This window comes from Mauremys reevesii, linkage group 18 (genome assembly GCF_016161935.1).
Source record: "Mauremys reevesii isolate NIE-2019 linkage group 18, ASM1616193v1, whole genome shotgun sequence".
NCBI lineage: Eukaryota > Metazoa > Chordata > Testudines > Geoemydidae > Mauremys > Mauremys reevesii.
Genome location: NC_052640.1, coordinates 20,896,296 through 20,920,670, shown reverse-complemented (window position 1 = coordinate 20,920,670; position 24,375 = coordinate 20,896,296). Strand labels below are relative to the sequence as shown.

Sequence of the window (24,375 nt, the reverse complement as noted above, 5' to 3'; positions counted from 1 at the left end):
GGGCTCACTGGGAACTCCAGCCCTGGGGCAGAAAATGTCACAGAGGTCAATGGAAGTCACGGATTCCATGACTTCCGTAACCTCTGTGACATAATTGTAGCCTTTCTTAGAGTGAAAATATGGTTGAGTGTGACCTGGTTTCATAACCCTATTTTTAAAGTTGTTTTTTATTCCTGTGATTCTCTAATGAAGTTGTAACTGAAATGAAAAGAAAGGGCTTATGCAATGGAAATGTATGAGGAGACAGGATTCCAGTTGTGATATTAACATATGATTGGACAATGTATAAGACATTCCAAACCACAAAGGACAAGATGAAATGATTGGTTAAAAACATGTTGTTAAGCAGGTTAAAACTGAAATGTAGGGTATAATGGAATATGACATTTGTCTTTGATTGGATAATCATAGTTACAAAACTAAACAATGTGAAGAAAGAACCAAGAAGAAATAACGGATAGAATTGTAAAATAAATTGGACTAGTGGAGCTGACAGACACTGGAGCCTGGATTAGTGAGTTTCCTCTCTGTATTGTGCTTGTTAATCCCAGATGTCTAAGCTTTGTTTAATAAACCAACAGATCTTATTATTTGATGTCTCATTTAATTAATGATCAAACAGAAGCCATTATTACAATTTGGCACTCCAGATATTGCACATCAGTTGTAGTATCGATTTGGGCTAGTTAAGGCAGGGTTGTGGCCTAATTATCCTGAGGTCCCTTCCAACCCTGATATTCTATGATTCTATGAAAGCAGTGGCAGTGCAGAAATTGTTACTCTAACTGCTTACAGGCCTAAGTGCATCTCAAAACACACCCAGCATGCCTGTCAGCAGGGCACCTTCTGGGGGCAGGAAATTAATTACTTAATAAGATATAATACATTTCTGATAATGAAACACTAAAACTTCGACACGTCAGAGCTCTGGAGTATAAAGAAAGAAATATCAGCTGACAGGTCACTACTTCTTTATAAAGGACTCCATATTTCAGAACATAGGGGTGGTTCACTTGCGTTAGATATAATTTATATAGCTGATCCCTGGATTTATGTATATGTGAGGTATTTACAGACTGAAATGGACTGGAAAGGTAAAGATTAAGACATAAAAGTTAGAGCCATGGAATATCTACTGATGGCATGTATGGCTCAGTTGTAAAGTTTAGAAGATGAGGGAACAGAATAAGAAATTGAAACATCAGATGGAAAAGCAACCTTAATATGTCCCTAGTTCATATCTTGGAAAAGCCTAAAAAGGAAGTGCAAACATGACAGTGAGGAGGTGAGAGAGGGAAGCAGGGGTTACTGTGGCAGGCAGAGGACCTTAAAAGTGCCTACTGAGTGGTTGAAGAACAGCTCACCGCAGCATATCAAAGCACTCTGGTTGATCCTAATAAGTATAGACCAGAACAAGATAGTCCACAAGAATAGCTTTGGGTATTAAGAGGGCAAATGGCAGCAGCTGGTCTTGGGGTTTACCCCTCTGAACCTCCTTATCTGGGCCTGCCTGAGGAGGATGACTGGGAAGTTTATTACCAGGAATGTGATTTGGAATGTGATGGCTCAGGGTTACACAAAAGCCCTAAGTTAGCGTTGTTTGTGGCAGCTGGTGAAGGGAAGAAAAAGAAGGGACAGAAAACAGGTTCTCCGGGAGGAAGGCTAATATCAGAGCTGGTACCTGCTACCACCAGAAGACCTGGAAGAGCAGGGTCTTGTCAGGGGAATTTGAGTACCAGTCCAGGGGAAAGCTTAGATGAGAAGGAAAGTTCAGATGGAGAGGAAAATATACCTAATGTCCCCTGACCAATATAGAAGCATTAATCTTTGTAGACCAGCATATTGGAATATGAAAACAGTTGATTTAATCATTCTGCTTGCTAGGAGGGTTAAAATAGCAGGCAGGGTAGTAATATCTTAATCAGGGAGATTTTAATTAATGTGTTACAAATTACTGTTGATAAAGATGCCTAAAATGCTCTCCCCAAAGACTATAGATTAGGGAGAATGTTGTTTAAGAACACTGTGAATATTCTCCAGCTGGGACTAACTGGAATAACACCCGTAACAATATTAATCAGTCTCTGGGAGAGCATCCCATGAACTACCATGAGTGGTTATCCTCTGTATGGGAATTAAATAGGTGGTTCATAATTGGCAGACCGACACCCCGTATGCAAATCTTTTACTTAATAATTCTGTTTTGGGAATTAAGAATACAGGGGAGTTGGTAGCTTCCAAGGGGGCTGGCTTTTGATGAAGTTCTCAGTTTAATGATCAAAGCACATCAGAGCATTGTGGCTGCCAAGGCTGAAGCTGAAATAAAGTGCAAGGTCTCAATGACACCCAGTGCAGTTCATATTTGTATCTCCACAGTATCACTTTTAAATGTGATTGTTGGGGTTTTGCCCAATGTGCAATATTCTATGTTCCATGGTTTCTCTGCTGCAGAGGTTCCCTTCCTTTTTTGGGCAAAGTTCCTCCCTTGCGTGATGCACTAGCAATGGGCTCCCCTTTTTCCATGTTCCCTTGCAGAATTTGCTGCCATCTCTCCTTTTACTTGCCCATTTTCTGCCTCTTTTCTCTTTTGTTTCTGTTCTGTGTATTTTTTGTCGTCCTCCCCCCCGCCCATCTTGTTTTGTGGTTCGGTTCCACTGCTGCCTAGGAAACTCCATGCTGTCAGGGTTGACTCCATGGGGCTCCCATAACCAAGATGAGTTCTGCAGTAGCAGAATAGAGAAGCTTAAATCAGTCAGCTGCTGCATGAGCCTACAGCGCTGTGTGAGCTGTTGCCATGGTAGTTTTCAGGTAGCTGAAAACCAGTAGTGCTGCTTCCATTGCTGTCACCAGTGGAGCTGTACCCAGGGTAGAAATGGTGGGCAATTTTAAGAAAATCTAGGCAAGGCATTGGTGATTAAATTAAGATGAGGTATCTGGGGAAACAAGTACCTGGATGCTCCCTCCATAATCCGAAGGAATTTAAAACCTTCTGAATGCATTGCAAGTGTTCCTTGGAATTCTTTAGCTGTAATGGTAGTTGTAAAAGGACACTCATATCATTAATAGTTTTGCCTCGTGGTTCCTGAATGATGTGTGCGTGGCTCTGGAGTGATTTTTTTGCATGGAGAAGGTTTACTACATTCAGAGATGTGATAACGTTTTAATTGTATCCATAACAAGGAAACATTAGCAGTAAATAATGTAACTGGGAGGCAAAAGAGGTGATCTCAGAAGGTGATTCAGCAAATCCAAGCAGTTTAGTATTGCTCAGGATGTTAAATAATTAACTACTTTTCCTTGTGGGGTCATTTTATGACCAGTAATATTTGTAACCATGCAAACTAAGCTAATGCTGAGAATATACAAACCTCAAACATCGGGGCATAAGCTGATCAGCTGTGAGGGTCAGGAATGAATCCTCTCCCATAGAGAGCATCATGGGCTCACAGTTAGCCTGTGGGTTTAAGCTTTATGAATTCCTGCATCTTAACCCAGTCCCAGCCTCCATGGCCACAGATGGTGAAGGCAGGGACAGAATTTGTTGGTGGGACCGTGCATGTGTTTCACACCCTGTGTGGTGCACAGTTCAGCTCCACAATGGCTCTGCGTGTGAGCATGCAGTGGCTGGTGGTGGGAGCAAGGCTGGAGGATCTGCAGCTGCACACATCTCCTTGCCCTGAAGGCAGGAGGGGTGAAGAGGGGTTGAGGTGGTGACAGTCTCAAGGAGGAGTTTCCTCAGTGGCCTGGGGGAGAGTTTTTTTTCCTCCAGCGTCTGCCCAGCTACTTAGGCTGAGTGCTGTGGAATGGATTTGCCCCTGTCTGTAAAATGTGGAGGATGATACTCAGTTGCCTGGCTGACTGGGGAGTCATGAGGATATGTTACATACTGATTGTAAAGCGCTTTAAAGGTAAAATGTGCTAAGTAGTGTTGTTATGTACAGCATGGCACAATTAGCCAGATCCATGACTTTTATATTACCCTCTCCTTGTGGCAGAATACCTGACTAGATGGCACTCCCTGTGTTCCTTGAATAAATGTTTGACCTAAAATCTAGTAGAGCTAAGGACTAAACATCCCTCTTAAGCCTTGTCTGTCCTGGGATTTTAGGATGAGATTTTCAAAAACACCAAAGTGATTTAGGAGCACAAATTCAGTGACATGACTTTCAATGGCACACCTGCTCCTATGGCATGTAGGCACTTCGGAAAATCCTTTCCCTCTCCCCCTGCCCCTCTTAGCACTGTGCAGCATGCTGCACTGTTGCAAACCCCTAATAGAGATATGAATTACACTTATGAGGCATGAATTTGTTGGGAATTGGTTACCCTGATTTCAAATTATGTCTATTTTAGGGGTTTACATTGGTGCAGATGTGTTGGTAACTAAAATCCCAGGCCATATTCACAAAGTTGCAAAATCCATGTCATTACAAGAGCTAATTGTTTCTCCAGCTGACCAGTTGAATGCTAATTACTTTGACAGATATTCATAGAATTTGTGTAAAATAAGGTGTCATCTTTGATTCCTGTTTGTCCTCAACTAGGCAGACCAGTCATACCAAGCATCTGTGTTGCACTGGAAAGGTGAGGCTTGAAGAATAGCATTGACATAAATAAAGACAAGAGTTCTTAAACAAAACTCTTCCTGGATATAATGCAAAGGTTATCAAACGACTTGGATGGTCTGGGATTTAAGAACTTTGTTGAACTGTTTGTGCATACATAAAGTCACAGGCCTGAAGAGATGGGTAGCCAGATTTGGCTAGGATGGATCACTGACAGATTTCTGGAAACCATTGTAAAAACTGCAGAAACAAAGAAGTGAACTTCAAAAACCCGCTGGCAGTTAAAATAAAGCAGGTCTGGGCAACCAAGGAGACAAGATCTGTCTTTATTTTGCATGTGCAGTGCTTGGGGGAGTGGGGGGAAAGAGATTATATTAATAGAGATGATGATATCTTAAGCATTTCCTAAACGGTCATCTTTCCTTTTATTAGGCAGATATGTTCTCTGGAGCTATATTTATCCAAATGGCCATGGGGCTAAATCTTTATTTGGCAATAATCATACTGCTGGCTGTTACTGGTCTTTACACTATCACAGGTGAGTTTGTGGAACAGATAGATACATTCAAAACAAGTTAAAAGGGGATCCAGAAAGATGAAAAGGGGAGTGGGGTGTTAGTGGGAAGAAATGAGAGCACGAAAGGGGAGAGGTATATGTGCATGAGAGAGAAAGAAGGGGACAAGGAGAGGTGATTCCCACTAAGGCATTAGCAGAGGAGCTCACACATTTTTCTGGCCTTTCTTTGCCCGTAGGTGGCCTTGCTGCTGTGATTTACACAGACACCTTACAGACCATCATCATGCTGGTGGGATCCTTTATTCTCACAGGATTTGGTAAGTAAATCTGATGAACGAGAGCTGGAATGTTCAGCTACAGCCCCCAGTGTCCTGTGGAAGTGGATCCAGCTCTGTGGAGTCCTGACAGGTTAACAGCTGAGGCGCTCCGATTGCTTCATGTATTTGCTGGGGGGAAGGGGAGAGCCCTCCTGTCGTCCTGACCATTGCACCTTCAACACATGTGGGAATGTATAATATTAAAGTAGGACCAAGGTTCTGAGTCTGTGGTCCATGGACGTCTGGTGCAAAGTGGGAAGCTGGTTGGACATACAGTATGGCTGCGCCTTGTTTCCAGCTGCTAAATTGCATGAAGAAAGCTCAAATACATTAAATATTTATGCAAGTTCTGTAGTTACCATAGGGATGACATTGAGAGTGGCGGAGGAGGTGGGCCATGTGATTGTGAATAGGAAGTTGGGTATCCACAAGATCACATGGGTACTAAAATGCAGTCCACCTGCGAAACAGAACCCTAGTATTTAGGGGTCAGCCTACATAATTAATCAAGAGGAGGTAGTAAAGGCAGGGAGCCCTGTGAGGCTGTAATTTCCTCTCCCTTACCTTGTAGCTTCTTACTGCTTGGTCTTCCTCTTGGTAAGCTTTTCAGTTAAATGAAGTTGTCTCCCTGCTTCACAATAAACATTTCGGATTGACTTCATCTGGTGGACTCTGCCTCTGGTCCTCATCTAGGTCAGGCAGCGTGGCGATATTATACCTACATTATACTTTCTGGCAAGGTGTAAGCAGGTATCTGGGGCATGGGAAGGACAGTGAAGTATAAAGGAATCTTTAGAAGGAAAGTCACTGTGGTGCCTTGCTTTTGAGAGTGTTCATAGCACATATTTTGATGTGTTCTGACAATGTTGATCTCTGTTGGGCAGGTTTGTCACACTGATAGCATGGAGTTTTCTCCTGGTACTCTTCCATTCTATCAGGAATTTCAAGCATCTTTATGTTGTTTTTCAGCATTTGCCAAAGTAGGAGGATATAAGGCCTTTATGGAGAAATATATGAATGCAATTCCAGGAAACACCTCATATGGAAACATTATCATTGACCCAAAATGCTACACCCCTCGGGCAGATTCTTTCCACATCTTCCGAGACGCGATCACTGGAGACCTGCCATGGCCGGGGCTTACCTTTGGCTTGAGCATCCTTGCTTTGTGGTACTGGTGCACAGATCAGGTAGTGTAAAGGCAACAATTGGAAATGCAGAGCATTCTAAAATCTGTGGTGTAGCTGGACTGATCTCTCTCCCACCCCACCCCCTATGCCTTTATCTCCTTAGGGCAAGGTGATTTTTCTCTGTAGCTTTTAAATGCTCAACCCTTTCTATGTTAAGTCAATGGTGTGTGTGTTCCTTTACTACTCTTTGCATGCCATGCTGAGTATATGCTCTGTGTGTGATGCTTTTCTCCCTTTCTTGTGACCTGTTAAATGAACATTGAGGATCTAGTTTTCAAATGTGGGCATCTTAATAGGATATCAACATAAATATAATGACCTTTATCAATTTGGGTATAGACCTGGCTTCCCATCCAGTTGTACTAGGTGTGTCTTGTATGTGTGCTGCTGGAATCTCCTTGCATAAACAATGCTGGGCAGATGGTCTGTGTATGTCAGTCCCGCCGTGCCAGGCTGGGAGACTTGTCCATTTCTTTCTTTTCCTTTCCTTCTTCTCCTTAGGTCAACAGTCCTTCCCGTCTCCAAAAATGATCAAACCAGTATGTTTCAGAAGGAGAATATACTACTGTAATTGTGCAGTATTGCATACCATGTGTTCTTCCAGCCCCCAGCTAGTGATCAGATTTGAAAGCCTTTATAAATTGTATCCTAGCTAGTGTAATTATGTCTGCTGTTCTTATTCATTTAAATGTCTAATCCCTTTTGAATCTTCCTAAGCTACTTGGTTCAATAATATCCTGTGGCAGGGAGTCTCACAGGTTAAACGTACATTGGACAAAAGTGTTTCCTTTTATCCATTTAGATTTGTTCTAAGGCCTTCAAGTGCCCTTTTGTTTTTCTGATTATGGGAAAGTGCAAATTGGAACACAGTTTAAAGAGTCTCATTTGTGCCTTGGTGTGCCCGGCGTCGTGTGTGGGTGACAAAGCTGGAGTCATTCGCATCTACTGTCTCATTGACAGGTTATTGTTCAACGATGTCTCTCAGCCAAGAACATGTCCCATGTGAAGGCCGGCTGCGTCATGTGTGGGTACCTGAAGCTGCTGCCCATGTTTGTGATGGTGATGCCTGGGATGATCAGTCGAATTCTGTACACGGGTGAGACCTAGTACTGTAGCCCCCTCATTCTCTTCTCATTCCTCTTCCAGCCCCACTCAGTTTTCTCTTCACTGTTCCCTCCCCCCCACTCCTTCAGCTCCTCTCCTCACTCAGACCCCCAAAAGACATGCACACACCAGCTGCTCCCACAAAATAAGAAGCTACTGCTCTTTTCTCTGTTCCCTGCTCAGGGCTCCACTGTCCCTGGTGCAGAACAGGAGTCGCAGAGTCTGTCTCTCTCCTGCCCCCTTTGTTGGTAGCATTTCTACTCTACCTGAGTGGGTGAGAAACACTCCTGTATGCGACTGATGTTTTGCCGGGGCAGAGGGAGTGGTGCCTGGATCCCAGAGAGGAGTGTTCCCAGGTCATGGAAATGCCTATGATTTGCATGCTGCCTGAGCTCAGTGTGAGCGCAATACCAGTTGGTTTTTTCTCTTTCCACTGAGGTGTGTGTACAACAACAGAGGAGAGCAGGTGGTCTGAGCAGAAGAGGGCCTTTCAGAGCACACACTAATTTTGCTCTGGCCCCTGAGCCCCGATTTTGCAGTCCTCACATTATTCAGTCCCGACTTCCTGTGCAGTTCGGCTTGACCTCAGCAACATCACTATTCCCCAACTAGAAAAGAAGTGATGCAGGAATGGAATTCCTTCCCACAGCTGCAATCAGGCAAATAAATCCAGTGGTTTAGCATGAAGATGGGTTTGGGAAGTTCTCTTGACTTGTGGGTAACTTGCTGCTATGATCCCAGGTAACCCTGTCTTGTTATCTTTTTCTCAGATATGGTGGCTTGTGTCGTGCCCTCAGAATGTGAGAAATACTGTGGCACCAAAGTTGGCTGTTCAAATGTTGCTTATCCAAAAATGGTGGTGGACCTTATGCCGAATGGTAAGATGTTGCTGTGATAGCGTTTTTGTGGGTAAAACATGGGTGGCAGATTAATAGAAGTTGGGTGTTGTGGGGGAGAGATTCCCAGACTTGGAATTCGGCTATCAGAACTAGGGGCCTGCATTCTCATTTAGTCTGATTTGACATTGTCAAAGTGCAAGAGCACTTTCTTGAGTTATCAGGGCTCAGCTATTGTAGGCCTCAGATCATTCCAATATACACAGTATATTCCTATACATGCCATGCGTTACGTCATAGATGCCAGATGGTTACAGACTAGCCGTGGCAATCTTGCTTATTTGCAAACATGAGCCAATAAGACACTGCTGGCGTTGGCCTTGTGAGAGAGGTTGGCCTTGTGAGAGGGGTAAATCTGGCCTTAGTAGTTGTCAGCTGCTAAGAAGCTGCCTCTGCCAGGATCTCTGGGGATGTCCTTGCAGTTCCTCTGCTAACCTCACTGGGTTGGGAAGAGAAAGTACAGCCCTCCTGGTGCACAGCCATTGGTACATTATAAGGCCTATTCAATTTTGCAGAACAATGCACCTCTGGAGGGAGATAGGCATACATACAAGGAAAAATGAGAAACTTCTGCAGACAAGTATAGGCCTTCATGTTATGCCTGTGGTTTGCAAATGGACCACTAAGAAGGGATGGGTTTGTGGAGACTTAGGCCACAGCCAGGAGGGCTGCTTCTCAGCTGTCTGAATTAGGATAAGCTACTTGAGGGAGGCTGCTTGTGCTGAACTCAGCTTGAGGTCTGTTTTCCTCACTTCTCACTGGCACCAGTCTCTCACTGTAGGAAAGTTGCATCATTCCTGGAAGAGGAGCTAGGAGAGCCAAGGCCCATACACATGGGGCCTCTGCTTTACTCTGGCCTATGAGTTTGGCAGATTTTAGAAGGGTACAGCAGGGAACGTTTGAGAACTCAGTGCATGCAGAGAAGACTGCCCCTCCCTGGGAAGAGACTGCTAGACAGTGATGCAGGTGGGTTTGGCCTCAGACCATTAAGAGAGAAGTGAGCTGAAGAAGTAGCCCGCTAGACGCAGGGATGTGAGCAAGAAGCAAAGGGAAAGATGGCCAGGGAAACATGAGAGTAGGAAGGTCTGTAGAGAGAAGGGACAGATAGTTGCCCTGACAAAAGATAGCACCTCGAGTTAAATTCATTAAAAGGCAGCAGGGCTTTGTGGAGGGTGTAGGATGTGTAATGCCAAGATGAAAAGCTTGGCTTTCAATGAGATCCAAAGCAGCTTAGATCTATAAACTGAAGCAGCAGCTGTCACCCATCAGCAACTCAGTGGGAACCTGCCATTTCTCTCAGATAGGAGGAAATGATCATCCATTGCATCAGAGCCTCGTTTGTGAGCTAGGGGAGAAAAGGTAGAGTGGTCACAAGGGGCCTTTGACTTAAATATCTAAGTCTAGAATACATTTTTAAAGTTTACCCTGGCGTAACTGCAAACTGAGTTTGGATCAGGGATTGAGAATTGAGATAACTGACATTTCCCTATTAGGTAGACCTCTGATTATCAATGTCTGGGTTTCTTACCGCTTCCCTTGATTGGTTTTGCTGTGCCCCTTGTGGAGTCATCTCTTGCAAGTTGCATGTAATGCTGGTATCTTCTCTTGAGTATCATAATGCTGTTTGATGATGTACCCCTCTAGGGGCAATTCCTGGTGGTGTTCTTTCTCTCCCACTGACCCAGAGTCCAGTCAGGCAGTATAAACAACAAGAGTGTACATTTCTGGGAGTGTCTCTTACGCCTGACATTGCAAATACACACAACCATTATCCATCTCCTAACAGCCCAGCCTGGGTATTATGTGGTATTGTAAATGTTGTGCTTCCTGACCTAAAAGGCACCATTACCTTCCATCTGCAGTAGGGTATCATGAAGTTGTCATAAGCTGGGCATGCTTCATTTACTAACAGATAGCTGGGTTGGGGGAGGTCAGATCATGCGCTCAGAGATGTCACTTATGGAGCATTCCTAGTGACTGACCCTCCCCAGCTCAGGTGGTGTCTCTCTCTGTGTTTCAGGCTTGCGAGGTCTGATGTTGTCAGTCATGTTGGCCTCTCTCATGAGCTCCCTGACTTCCATTTTTAATAGTGCTAGCACTCTGTTCACCATGGACATCTACACCAGAATACGAACCCGGGCATCTGAGAGAGAGCTCATGCTGGCTGGGAGGTAAGTGTTACTGCCCCCCTTCCCAGCATTAGGAACCTGTACCCTTCAAAGTTCACCTTTAAGTGCCTTGATGAACAACCTTTTTTCACTGAATGCATGTGATGCAGCAGTGACCTCTTGTGGCCTGACAGCTTAATCCCAGGTGTGTCTTTCTCGATATTCTGTGGGGTGGTTTCCAGGCCATGTTTCTTATTTAAAGATTAATCTGAGGTGTCTATTCCATACAGATATTCCAGGGGATCTATTTAAATTTAATTCCAAGATGCCAGGTAGACAAAGCTACAGCATCAGTAATATTCATTAGCTATGCGCTGATTTCTCTTTTATTCATCTCTCTCTGCTGTTTTGTGATTGCTGTGTTTATTTGTGACTTATTGATTTATTGTTTTGAGAGCAGAGTTCTCATTTTGAATTGACTGAGAGCTGATGGATCGGGTGAGATTTCATTGCCGGTTGGTCTTTTTCCCCAGTGCTGATGGCTGATTACTGTTATTTTTGCTGATGTTTTAATGCTGGTTGAATAACACAATGACTTGTTAAATTGCTGATTGGTTCATTGTGATTTCTGTATTTCTGATTGATGTTTATAAATAGGTGGCTAACAGATTTTTTGATTGGCTGTATTTGCAGATTATTTATCTTAGCTTTAATTGGTATCAGCATTGCTTGGATTCCTGTGGTGCAGTCAGCTCAGAGCGGGCAGCTCTTTGATTATATACAGTCTATCACCAGCTACCTGGGGCCACCCATTGCTGCTGTCTTCCTGCTTGCTATCTTCTGTAAGAGGGTCAATGAGGAGGTGAGTACAGGCTAGGAGAAGAGCTCTGTGTGCAGAAGTTCACAAAAGACATTCATCTGTGCACTGGAACAACTGCCCTTTCTTAGTTTCAATTTGATTCTCAATTTCTTTGAGGCTATTCCTGCTACAGGCCAGTGCCTGAGGTTCCAAAGCAGAATTCTTGAGGGGCTTTTAGCTCAGTTGAGGAATCCTCATACTCCCCTTCCACCACATATATGTAAATGTACATGGACTTTATTAGCTCCTAGACAGCTGTGAAGCTGGAACCACCTACTGTTTTTCACTGTGACCTGTGCTGAAGGGATAATTTCTGGGAAACAGTGCTTTATTGCAACCTTCTAGGTCAGTAGTTCTCAAACTGTTGCACTTGTGACCCAATTCACATAGCAAACCTCTGAGTGCGACCCCCCTTATAAATAAAAACACATGTTTTTAACACCATTATACATATATTTAACACCATTATAAATGCTGGATGCAAAGCAGGGTTTGGGGTGGAGGCTGACAGCTCGTGACCCTGCATGTAATAACCTTGTGACCCCTGAGGGGTCCCAACCCCCAGTTTGAGAACCCCTGTTCTAGGTTCTCTATGGGTTCTGTAGGCTTCAACAAGGAAGGGGAAAGTCCTGTGGTTAAGCTGCTGGACTGGAACTCACGAGATCTGGGTTCTATTCCCAGTTGTGCCACAGACGCCCTGTGAGAACTTAGGCAGGTCACTGCCGGCTTGAATTTCAGAGGTGCTGAGCACTCAGAACAACTCCCTCAGAAGTCAGTGGGAACTGTGTGCTCAGCGCCTCTGAAAATCACTCCAATAATAGCTCTGTAGCTGTTTCCCCAGTTGTAATGCTGAGGATAATACTTGCCTATGAGGATAAATTCATTAATGTTTGTGAGGCGCACAGATGCGATGGTGAGGAAAGCCAATAGATAAACAATATAACACTGTTTCGAGGTGGGATTGGAGCTTTCTAGTTACTTTGACTCCTTTCTAACACTACTCTTTCTCTAGACATTGGTGAATATAGTACTAGTGCTTAGATACTTCCTAATCAGGGATGTTCCATTTCCAGTCACTGCTTGGTTGAACCTCATGGTTAATGGATCAGATCCTGAGGCCCTTATTCAGGGAAGTCTTCCGTTGATTTCAGTTGGAATTTTGCCTGAGTAAGAGTGGATTAAGAATTAGTAAAACTCTTAGCATTTGGTCAAAAGCGCAGTCTTAATAAGAATAAATACTGGGAACAAATAAAAGTCACAGAGATTTGAAGCACTGCCTGGATCATGGACCGATATTTATTTAGTATCCAAGACTAGACTTTTCTGAAAAGTTCTTATTTTTATGATAAATTGAGGTTCTCATCTTGTCTTATTTCAATATTTTTTGTGATTTTTTTTCTGACCATTTAATAATAAATTTGTTCTAACTAGAAAGTTTCCAGCAGGATTTTTAATTCAGTACCACTGTCATTAGTTGTCTCCTTTTTAGCATATAGGCCAAATTTACTGCTGGTTAAGTGAGTGCAATTGCACTCACAAGTCAATAGGGCTGCACCTGTTTACTTCAGAAATGAATTTGGCTCTGTATATTTTGTTTATATTTATGATATTCAGAATAGAGAGCGACTGACAGAGTAAACACATGGATAAGGAAAGACAGTTCTCTGAATGTTCAAAGGTTTTGGTTCAGATAATGCTCGGTCCTCATCTGACATTCTCCAGACTTCAAAAACAGCTTGTATGTGAGCTGTGTTGTAGGGGCAGGGGATTTTACTCTCTTCATAGTTTATTAAAGTCAGAAAGGACCTTTTATGATGATCTTGTCTGCATAACACAGGCCAAAAAATACCACCCAAGACCTGGGGCAGGGTATACTTATCAATCTTATTGGCATATGTCAAGATGGGAGAAGATCGTTATTTATCTGTATTGTAACTGTTGTTCTTCAGGATATGGGTGTACATATATTGCACTCAGGTGTGCACATGCCCAGTGCACCAAAGTTGGAGAACTTTGCCTAGCAGTACCCGCGGGGCGGCGCTGCCCCAATCCCCCCTCAGTTTCTTCATACTGGATGTCAAGAGTAGAAACTTTGATGTAGAGGGGACAGAATGTGGGTCATGCAATATGCATTTCCTTCATCCCATCTTGAAGAACAAGTTACAATATAGGTAAGTAACTATATTTTCTTCTTCAAATGGTTGTAGATGTTTAGTCCACTCTTGTCCACAAGCTGTCCTCATAGGAGGTTGAACTTGGAATATACTTAGATGATTGCAGGATTGCCCTCCTGAAGTTTTATCTGACGTAGATGCAGTGGTAATTATATAACACTTGGTAAAATTATGTACAGAAGACCAGGTAGCAGCCCTGCAAATGTCCAATATTGAACCATCACTGATCAATCCTATTGACATCACTTGGGCCCTCGTCAAATGAACCCACGATCTTTGTGGAGGCACGGTCTCAGCTATTTCATATGCGGATGGAATGCAAGAAGTTATCTATGGAAACTATTTGCCCAGAAATCGCCTGTTCCTTCATTCAAAGAGCATAGGAGATAAACAGATGAAGCAATGCCCAAAGAGGCTTAGTACAGTCGAGGTAGAATGCCAACCATTGCCTTGTATCCAGCAACTGAAGGTACTGTTCATCTGGGTTGGAGTGTGGTTTAGGAAAACATCAGTAAATAAACCATTTGGTTAAGGTTAAACTACGAAACCACTTTCTAGAAAAATTTTGGATGCGGCCATAAAGCTACTTTGTCATCGAAAAATTGTATGTACTGGGGCTCTGCCATGAAGGCCTGCAGCTTGCATACTCTTGTAGATCTCATAGCTATAGGGAAGGCTGGATTTTCATACAGGAGGAACAGAGAACAGAGATTTCAACCGACACCCATAAGAGCAGCCAGGACACTATGAAGGGGTCCCACAAGGGAACTGGCTTTTTCACAGGCAGGTGGAGATGAATGATTCCCATTTGAAATCTCACCACCATGGGGTTTTTGAAAACTGACTTTACTTGGATGGGTGGATGAAATGCCAAAATTTCTGCCAAGTGAACCTTTAATATGCTGAGGAAGAGACCAGGAGTCTGAAGGTGTAATAAGTACTCCAAAATGCCCTCAATGCCATCCAGCATTGGCTGAATTCCCCGAGCAAGTGCCCAAACTGAAAAATGTTTACTAAGGCGACTTACTTGGTTAAGTGGAGAGGGCTTTCTGCTGTTAAGCAACACCTGATGAACAGCTTCTGAACATCATTCCTCCTCCTTATCTAGCCATGTAACATCCACACTGTGAGATGCAGAATACGAAACTCGACCCTAGTGCTGAAGTCTGTAGGTCAGGATCAGGGGCGGCTCTAGACATTTCGCCGCCCCAAGCACGGCGGCATGCCGCGGGGGGCGCTCTGCCGGTCGCCGGTCCCGCGGCTCCAGTGGACCTCCTGCAGGCGTGCCAGCGGAGGGTCCACTGGTCCCGCGTGGCTTCGGTGGAGCCGCAGGACCAGCGGACCCTCCGCTGGCACGCCTGCGGGAGGTCCACTGGAGCCACCTGCCGCCCTCCCGGCCACCGGCAGAGCGCCCCCCGCGGCATGCCGCCCCAAGCACGCGCTTGGCGTGTTGGGGTCTGGAGCTGCCCCTGGTCAGGATGAAGATATGAGAGGCCAAAACTGATAGACTGAGAAGGTCAGAGAACCAACATTGCCTTGGCCAGGCTGGAGCAATGAGAATCAGTTGGCATGGTTCAATTTCAGGTTGAGAATGAACTGTGGGATGATTGGGATCAGAGAGAAGGCATACATTAGAGCTGATCCATGATTGATATGGAAGGTGTCAGTAAGGAGCCTGGCCCAAGATCTGCTCAAGAGCAAAATGAATATCACTTCTGGTTGTCTTGGCAAACTGGTCAACAGTTGGGAATGCACCATTCCACAGAGATGGACCTCAATACAAGATGTCAGAGACCACTCATGATTTTGGGAGAAATTCCTGCTGAGGTGATCTGCCAAGTGATTCTGAGCCCTAAGTAAGTTATTGGCTGTGGGAATGATGCTCTCCCAGATGCAGAACTGCCAATACTTTATTGCCTCCTGACACAGCAAGTTGGAGTGAGCTCTACCCTGCTTGTTCTCATAATATATTGCAGTGTTATTGTTAAGCACATGAACTGCTGTACTACTGATGTGATCCCAGAAGGCTCAGCGGGCATTGTAAATGGCCTGAAGCTCAAAGACATTGATGTGGAGGGAAACTTCTTGTTCTGAGCACAAGCCCTGAATTTTCAACGCTCTTAGATGTGTTCTTCAACCTATTGATGATGGCACTGGTGACTATAGTCCTTGTCAGTGGAGGACATGCAAAGGGAACATCCAGGCATATGTTGCTCAAAACTGCTGTAGGGAGTCCAGGATCTCCAGAGGCACTTAGACAAGACTGTCCAACAGTTGACAACTTTACATTTGAAGAAGGCAAAAGCACAGTCTCACATGCTGGTCTATGAAAGGGCATGCAGCCATATGATGTATATGATGCAGCCATATGATGGAGTCCCTTCGAGCTCTGCAGTAGTCCTGCTTCGTCTTATGAGACCTCTTCCTCGGAGGACCTGAGGAAGGAGAACAGTTTCTGTTAGGAGAAGCACCGAATCTTGAGCCAGGAGTCATATTTCATGTCTGCTCTGAAAGAGAGCACAGAGCTATATGGTATGAAGAAGTCCCTAGTGCTGAGGACCTCACAGCCTACTTTGAGAGGTGTTGTTTCAGACGCAAGTCCCTCGCTAACCTGAGTCCTCCTCTTAAAGGACTTGCATATAGAACACCTCTCATTATTGTGCCCTTCTCCTAGGCACAACAAACACCATGAGTGGGGTTCAGTGTTGGGGATAGCAACCCCATACAATGGACAATGTTTAAATCACGGTAAGAGCATCACCCAGTGCAACGAACTAGCTAGCTTAACTATTTTAACTAAACCTAAGGGTACTACTAGACTACACTAAGAAAAAAATGGTTACTTACCATTTCGTAACTGTTGTTCTTCGAGATGTGTTGCTCATGTCCATTCCAACAGGCGTGTGCATGCACCACATACATGATCGTCAGAAGGTTTTACCCTAGCGGTACCCAGCGGGTCGTATGTGGAGCCCCCTGGAGTGGCGCCTTCATGGCGGTGTATATAGGCCCCTGCCGATCCGCCGCCTGTTCAGTTCCTTCTTGCCGGAATACTCTGACAGAGGGGAGGCGAGTGGGATTTGGAATGGACATGAGCAACACATCTCGAAGAACAACAATTATGAGATGGTAAGTAACCATTTTCTCCGAGTGCTTGCTCATGTCCATTTCAGTAGGTGACTCCGAAGCAGTTTCCTTGGAGGAGGGGTCGGAGTTCACCGAGTTGCTGACTGAAGTATTGCTGTGCCGAAGGCCGCATCGTGTCTCACCTATTGAGTGATGGCCTAGTGCGACATGAAGGTGTGGATGGAAGACCATGTTGCTGCCTTGCATATGTCCTGAATAGGGACTTGCGCGAGGAATGCAGCACGTAGCACGTTCTGATGCAAGACATGATCCACGATGAAATGCGCCGAGATGAGATGGGAAGCCCTCTCATCCTTTCGGCGATTGCAATAAAGAGCTGAGGTGACTTATGAAACATCTTTGTGCATTCAGTGTAGAAGGCTAGGGCATGCCTGGCGTCCAGAGAATGAAGTACTTGCTCTCTGTTGCTGGCATGAGGTTTAGGAAAGAATACCGGTAAAAATATATCCAAGTTTACATGAAAATGTGAGACTACCTTGGGTAGGAATGCTGGGTGAGGGCGTAGTTGCACCTTGTCTTTATAAAAAAGATGGAGGCTCAGAAGTCACCGCTCTGAGTTCAGAGACCCTTCTGGCTGAGGTTATGGCCACCAGAAAAGCCACCTTCCAGGACAGGTAGGATAGAGGGCAGGTCGCCATGGGCTCGAAAGGGGTCTCCATAAGTCTGGAGAGAACCAGGTTGAGATCCCATTGGGGAACAGGCTGCTGCACCTGCGGATAAAGCCTGTCCCAAGCCCTTGAGAAACTGACCAACCATGGGATTTCCAAAAACCAACCTACCCACCACGCCTGGGTGGAAGGCTGAGCTGGCAGCCAGGTGCACCTTAATAGATTATATCACCAACCCCTGTTGTTTCAGGTACAGAAGTGTGGTGTTGCATGATGAGGTCCAGGGGCATAGGAAGGGCTACTGGCCTGTCCACTGATTGTTTCAGCAACGTGGTGAACCAGTGCTGGCAGGGCTACGCTGGTGCTATGAGGATCACTGAAGCCCTGTACTGCCAGACCTTGAGTATGAGAGGGAAGGGCGGGAACGCATATAGCAGATGACCTGTCTATGGGAGGTAAAAAGTGTCTGCTATGGAGCCGTGGCTGTGGTTCTGAAAGGAGCAGAACAGCTGGCACTTTCTGTTGCTCCACGTCGCAAACAGGTCCATGCAGGGATAGCCCCACCTCTGGAAGATGGGAAGGGCAATGTCCGCTCTGAGTGACCACTCGTGAGTGTTGAACGAGCGGCTGAAGTGGTCCGCTAGTTGGTTCTGTGCTCCTGGCAGATATGAGGCCTGTAGCTTGATGGAGTGTGCGATGCAGAAGTCCCACAGTCAGAGAGCTTCCTGGCACAGGGAAGAGGAGCGAGTACCGCCCTGTTCGTTTATATAGAACATCGCTGTGGTGTTGTCCGTCATCACTGAGACACACTTGCCCTGAAGATGGGCCTGGAACATCTGGCAAGCCAGGCGAACCGCTCTCCGCTCCCTGACATTGATATGCAGTGATAGTTCTGGTTGTGACCACAGGCCTTGAGTTCTGATACTGCCCAGGTGTGCTCTCGAGCACATCTCCAATGCGTCCGTGACCAGCGACAGTGAGGGCTGAGACTTGATGAAGGGCACTCCCACACAGACCACCTGAGGTTTTAGCCACCAGTTCAGGGACTCGAGAATCTGGGGTGGGAGGGTCACCAGTCTGTCCAGAGGGTCCCGGCTTGGTCTGTGTACGTTTGCCAACCAAGCCTGGAGGGGGCGAAGGCACAGTCTGGCGTGTTGTACTACATATGTGCAGGCCACCATATGCCTCAGAAGCTTCATGCAGTTTCTGGCCATAGTTTTGGGAAACTGGCGGAGGCTCTCGATGATGCCCCTGGTGCTTTGGAACCGGGACTCGGGCAGGGAAGCTCTGGCTTGAGTGGAGTCCAGGAGAGCCCCAATAAATTCTATTTTTTGGGTTGGGGCTAGGGTAGACTTGGGCCAGTTCAGAATGAGCCCCATTCTGCTGAAAGTGGTACGTGCCAACACCACGTGCTCTTGCACTCGAGAATCACCCTTGATGAGCCAGTCGTCCAGGTACGGGAAGACCTGTACCTGGCATTTGCGGAGGAAGCCCGAATCGGAGTACAGTGAACTGGTAGTGTCAGCCACTGACCACAAATTTCAGGAATCATCTGTGCGCTGGAATAATTGATATATGGAAGTAAGCATCCTTCAGGTCGAGGGTGGCATACCAGTCCCCCGGATCCAGTGAAGGAATGATCATGGCCAGAGAAACCATACGAAACTTCAGCTTTCTTATAAATGTGTTGAGGTTTTGCAGTTCCAGGATAGGACTGAGCCCACCTTTGACATTGAGGATGAGGAAATATCAGGAGTAGAATCCCCTGCCCCATAACTCCTGAGGAACCTCCTCTATCACCCCTAGAGTGGACCCCAATGGTGCTAGGCGCAGTACTGAAGCGATGGGGCATCATGGTGGGTTTGTCCTGGTGCCGGGTAGGTGGTGCCACAGAGGGTGCTGCTATCAGTGCTGCAAACGGAGTTGCAGGCGGTGCTGACATCAGTGCCCGAAGTGGTGCAGCGGATGTACCAGGCATTGGCACTGCAGGATGAGCCAGGCCTTGTGCCATCTGCACCTGAACCAGTGCCTGGGAATGCAAGGCGGGGGACTATGCCATCATGGCAGTCAAGTCCTGTGCACCTCAGAAGTATCTGGTGTGGAGGGAAGGTTCAGGTCCTCCTCCAGCACCTCCCGGACTGGGGAGTCCACCGATACTGGACTTGACGGACCTCCCCTTGAGGCTGGAGTCAATGGTGTCAGGACTGATGGAACAGCCTTCTGGTGTCCCGGCATAGGATGTACAGCACCGGTGTCCTGTTTGCTCTTCTTGGTGGGGAAACGGCCCCCTTTGCCTTTTTCTTCTTATGCGGCACTGGGGATTGTGATCGGTGTTGCACTGATGAGCCGGCCTTGCACACTGTGGAGAAGTGCCGATGCTCCTTATGCAGGTCGTGCCGAGGTGTCCTGCACTGAGGCTGGTGCGCTGTGCACCGGGGCTGCTGGTGCCGCCTCTTGTGCAGGTTGAGGCCGAAGAGCGGACTTCATTAAAAGGAGTTTCAGCCGATAGTCTCTCTCCCTTTTGGTTCTGGGCTTGAAGCCTCTGCAAATACTATACTTGTCCTGCAAATGTCCCTCTGCCAGGCACTTCAGACAAGTGGCGTGCAGATCCCCCCTGGGCATAGGCTTACCACACCTATCACACGGCTTGAACCTGTGGGGCTGCGGCATGCCCTAGTGAGGGGGAAAAACTTAGCCGGGGGGGGACACCCCAACTTAAACTAACTACTATAATAACAATTAACAACTATGTACAGGAAGAATCACTAGGAAAGCACTTGCTAAAGCAAGAGACAAAGGTAATAAGGTAATAATTGGAGATATACCAATCTCCTAGAACTGGAAGGGACCTCGAAAGGTCATCAAGTCCAGCCCCTGCCTTCACTAATTTTTGCCCCAGATCCCTAGTGGCCTCCTCAAAGATTGAACTCACAACCCTGGGTTTAGCAGGCCAGTGCTCAAACCACTGAACTATCCCTCCCCTGTTGCTCCAATGACCGTCAGTGGCGGTAAGAAGGTGGCGGGTCGGCATGCGCTGCCATGAAGGCGCCACTCCAGGGGGCTCCACAGCTGACCTGACGGGTTCCGCTAGGGGTAAAACCTTCCAATGATCATGCACGTGGCACGCGCACACGCCTATTGGAATGGCTATATATGGTAAGTTCCCAGAGAAACTGAGATAAACAGTGTGAGGTAAATCACCACACAGAATGCTCCGACTCTAGCTGTGGGCAATGAGAAGGAACTGAGAAGGGTAGGGGCAGTGTTGCCCTTAAATAGACAGGGAAGGGGCTAGAGCCCCAGGGCCTGAGCACCATCCCAATGACTACTGCTAGGCAAAGTTTTCCAGCTTTGGTGTGATGGGTGTCTGAGAGGAATACACATCTGCAGCCACTTGAGGAAGAATCTTTACTTCTAATGTCTGAGTGCAAATTCCATGTAATTCTTGAGAGAGAATTTCTTTTAAAAACAAGTTCTGCAGTGCTGCTATTCTCTTTTAGAACCTTTGCCAGTAACCCAGCTAATAAAGTAGCAAGCATAGGCTAGCACCCACAAGCCACCCTACAGGTAACCTGTGTGTAATTTCAAATGTGGGAGGCCGGGCTCAAGGTTCTAAGATGCAGTTTTATACAGAAAGACAAGAATTACTTTTAAAGTCAGGAAAAGCATTTGGCCTTTTCAAAGGCTTTTGGAGATTCTCCTGATGTCCTAGCCCAGTACATTTTAATAACTGGTTTGGTTCTGGCCAATAAGAAGGCTCATGTTCCTCTATTCTTAACCACTTGTTGCTGTAGGTTGCTCACATGTCCAATGGCAGCATTACATATTGCACTGATATTAAAAGAGGTGATGTATTTCTATATCCTCAACAGCTCTTTCTGATCATTCTGCAGGTCACTTTCTTTTGCAGAAAGCGACAAAGAGTCCTGTGGCACCTTATAGACTAACAGACGTTTTGGAGCATAAACTTTCGTGGGTGAATCCCCACTTCGTCAGATGCATGTAGTGGAAATTTCCAGAGGCAGGTATAAAGATGCAGGCAAGAATCAGTCTGGAGATAGAGTTAGAGTTACTATGGTGCGGTGTGTGGTTGCTGGTGAGAATACCATAGTAACTCTAACTCAGGAACCAATCCATGCAACAAACCTTGATGCCAACTCTGCCCACATATTTACACCAGCAACACCATCACAGGGCCTAACCAGATCAGTCACAACATCACCGGTTTATTCACCTGCACATCCACCAATGTAATATACGCCATCATGTGCCAGCAATGTACCTCTGCTATGTACATTGGCCAAATTGGACAATCCCTACATAAAAGGATAAATGGAAACAAGTCAGATATTAGGAATGGCAATATACAGAAACCTGTAGGAGAACACTTCAACCTCCCTGGACACACAATAGCAGATTTAAAGGCAGCCATCCTGCAGCAAAAAAACTTCAGGACCAGACTTCAAAGAGAAACTGCTGAACTTCAGTTCATTTGCAAATTTGACACCATGAGTTTAGGATTAAACAAAGACTGTGAATGGCTAGCCAACTACAAAAGCAGTTTCTCCTCCCTTGGTGTTCACACCTCAAATGCTAGAAGAGGGCCTCATCCTCCCTGACTGAACTAACCTCGTTATCTCACTAGCCAACTACAAAAGCAGTTTCTCCTCCCTTGGTGTTCACACCTCAAATGCTAGAAGAGGGCCTCATCCTCCCTGACTGAACTAACCTCGTTATCTCTAGACTGATTCTTGCCTGCATATTTATACCTGCTTCTGGAAATTTCCACTACATGCATCTGACAAAGTGGGTATTCATCCATGGAAGCTTATGCTCCAATACATCTGTTAGTCTATAAGGTGCCACAGGACTCTCTGTCGCTTTTTACAGATCCAAACTAACACGGCTACCCCTCTGATATTTTCTTTTGCAGGGTGCTTTCTGGGGCTTGTTCATTGGGCTGGTAGTTGGGCTGAGTCGAATGATTGCAGAGTTTGCCTATGGTCCTGGAAGCTGTGTAAACCCCAGCAACTGTCCAAAGATAATTTGTGGAGTTCATTACCTTTACTTTGCTATAATCCTTTTTGGGATCTCCACCATCGTCATCCTGGGTATCTCACTGATAACTAAACCCATTCCTGATGTACATGTGAGTATTATTGCCTCTCCTGCTCTTTTATTCCCACTCCTGCTCCCTGAGATACCGGCGAGCTATGAAAAAAAATCACTTTAATTTACACTTTACAAATATTAATAAGTATATTCAATCCTAGAATTTAGAGTGCGCAAATCATACAGGATCCTCCCAGCTAATTGGGTTCAGAGTGAAATTTTACATCTTCCCCAAATTATTTCTTGGTCCTGATATCTCTGGAAACGCAGCACACTCTGCTACATAAGCAATGTTCTGAAGATTATTCTGTAATCAGAAGCACCTTGAAGAGTATATAGTATACAATGTGGAATACTACTGGAATGTGACCCCTAAGAGCCACAAACAGTAGGTGGTGCATTTTCTGTGGTGTAGCAAAGATTTCAATAAATGAAGTTGTTAAGGAAGGGAAACAGGAATTGTCTCCTACAGTATCTCCCTACTCTTATGAGATCCCTAATAATCCCTGCATATTACTTAGCAAACATTCATGACCTCCAAATCCTATAGCCAGGATCAATGGCTATTAGCCAGGATGGGCAGGAATGGTGTCCTTAGCCTCTGTTTGCCAGAAGCTGGAATTGGGTGACAGGGCATGGATCACTTGATGATAACCTGTCTGTTCATCCCCTTTGCGGCACCTGCCATTGGCCACTGTCAGAGGACAGGACATTGGGCTTGATGGACCTTTGGTCTGACCCCGTATGGCCGTTCTTATAGCGATCTCCATGTGCTGGTTTCAGTATTCTAAGGCTGCAGCTTTGTAAGCTCATTTTGTTTAATGGCAGCTCTATGGCTTGTGCTGGACTCTGCGGAACAGCGAGGAGAAGCGTATTGACCTGGATGCAGATGAGAGGATTGAGGGACTTGAGAGTAAAGATGACGAATCAGGTGATTTCTGAATAAAATTCTGTTAAGATTTATAGAAGCCATCAACATATTTGAGGTCCCTAACTTCATTCCTGAGGAAACAATGAAGAGCCTTGTAGTCCCTTGAAAGCAGATGCTGAAGGGCTAGTATGCACAGAGAGTTAGTGCAATGATTTTTCACCACTGTTGGGTCTGATGTAGATTGGGAGTGAAATTATAATTACATGATGGCAGTCTAGTTCTCTGTTGATTTTTGTGCATAGTACAAAAGACTTCATGTAATTAGATGAGAGGCTCAGGGCTAGAACAAAGTGGGTGGTGCTGGTCGGGGTGATGGCAGAGTTGTGTGAAAGGACTGAATGAAGATGCATTTGGAAGTCGTGTACGGGGTTAGGTTTTGGAACAGTAAAGGTGGTGCACAGCAGGGTGAAGATGTTTTCCCAGAATTGCACTGGGGAAACTTGCACAAAACTCTGCCTGGCTCCAGGCTCTGATACCAAGCATCTCTGAATTCAGCCATTTAATAAAAAAAGAAAAAATACAAAAACATTTGAATAAGTAGAGAGAAACCTGCACTGTGACCTGCTTCTCAATCTCAGGCTGAAGAGTCAGGGCTGGAGTCTCTAGCCTGCTAAGGCCTCTGTGCACCATGTAAGCAGGGCAAAGTTGCCTTAAGTCAGCCAGAAATAGCTGGTAGAGAATTGCTCCTTGCAAGGGATGCCCTTTCCAGCAGAACGTTAGAGCTCCCTCCTGTGTAGCTACCCTCCCTAACCGTACCTGTGTAAGAGACAGAGGGAGCATGTTGAGGAAGGAAAGTGGGTGTGGCTGTTTCTGCTGCAAATGGCAGTGTAGTGGGAGAGGCCCGGGG

The 24,375-nt window shown here is 45.7% G+C and overlaps 1 protein-coding gene across 6 annotated transcripts in view; it reads left to right on the top strand.

Annotated features, from left to right (window-relative positions):
• The window catches only part of LOC120386394 (sodium/glucose cotransporter 1-like), a 54,746-nt gene that overhangs the window by 22,252 nt on the left and 8,119 nt on the right, over positions 1-24,375 (top strand). For 5 of the 6 annotated variants that reach the window (XM_039505699.1, XM_039505702.1, XM_039505700.1 and 2 more), the window contains 9 exons: positions 4,998-5,103; positions 5,319-5,399; positions 6,369-6,589; positions 7,550-7,685; positions 8,464-8,571; positions 10,610-10,760; positions 11,391-11,559; positions 22,419-22,634; positions 23,426-23,528. In XM_039505699.1, coding sequence (XP_039361633.1) covers positions 4,998-5,103; positions 5,319-5,399; positions 6,369-6,589; positions 7,550-7,685; positions 8,464-8,571; positions 10,610-10,760; positions 11,391-11,559; positions 22,419-22,634; positions 23,426-23,528 — 1,291 coding nt within the window. Of the gene's footprint in view, positions 1-4,997; positions 5,104-5,318; positions 5,400-6,368; positions 6,590-7,549; positions 7,686-8,463; positions 8,572-10,609; positions 10,761-11,390; positions 11,560-13,505; positions 13,728-22,418; positions 22,635-23,425; positions 23,529-24,375 lie in introns of those variants that run through there. The other variant, XM_039505705.1, reaches the window with a different exon arrangement.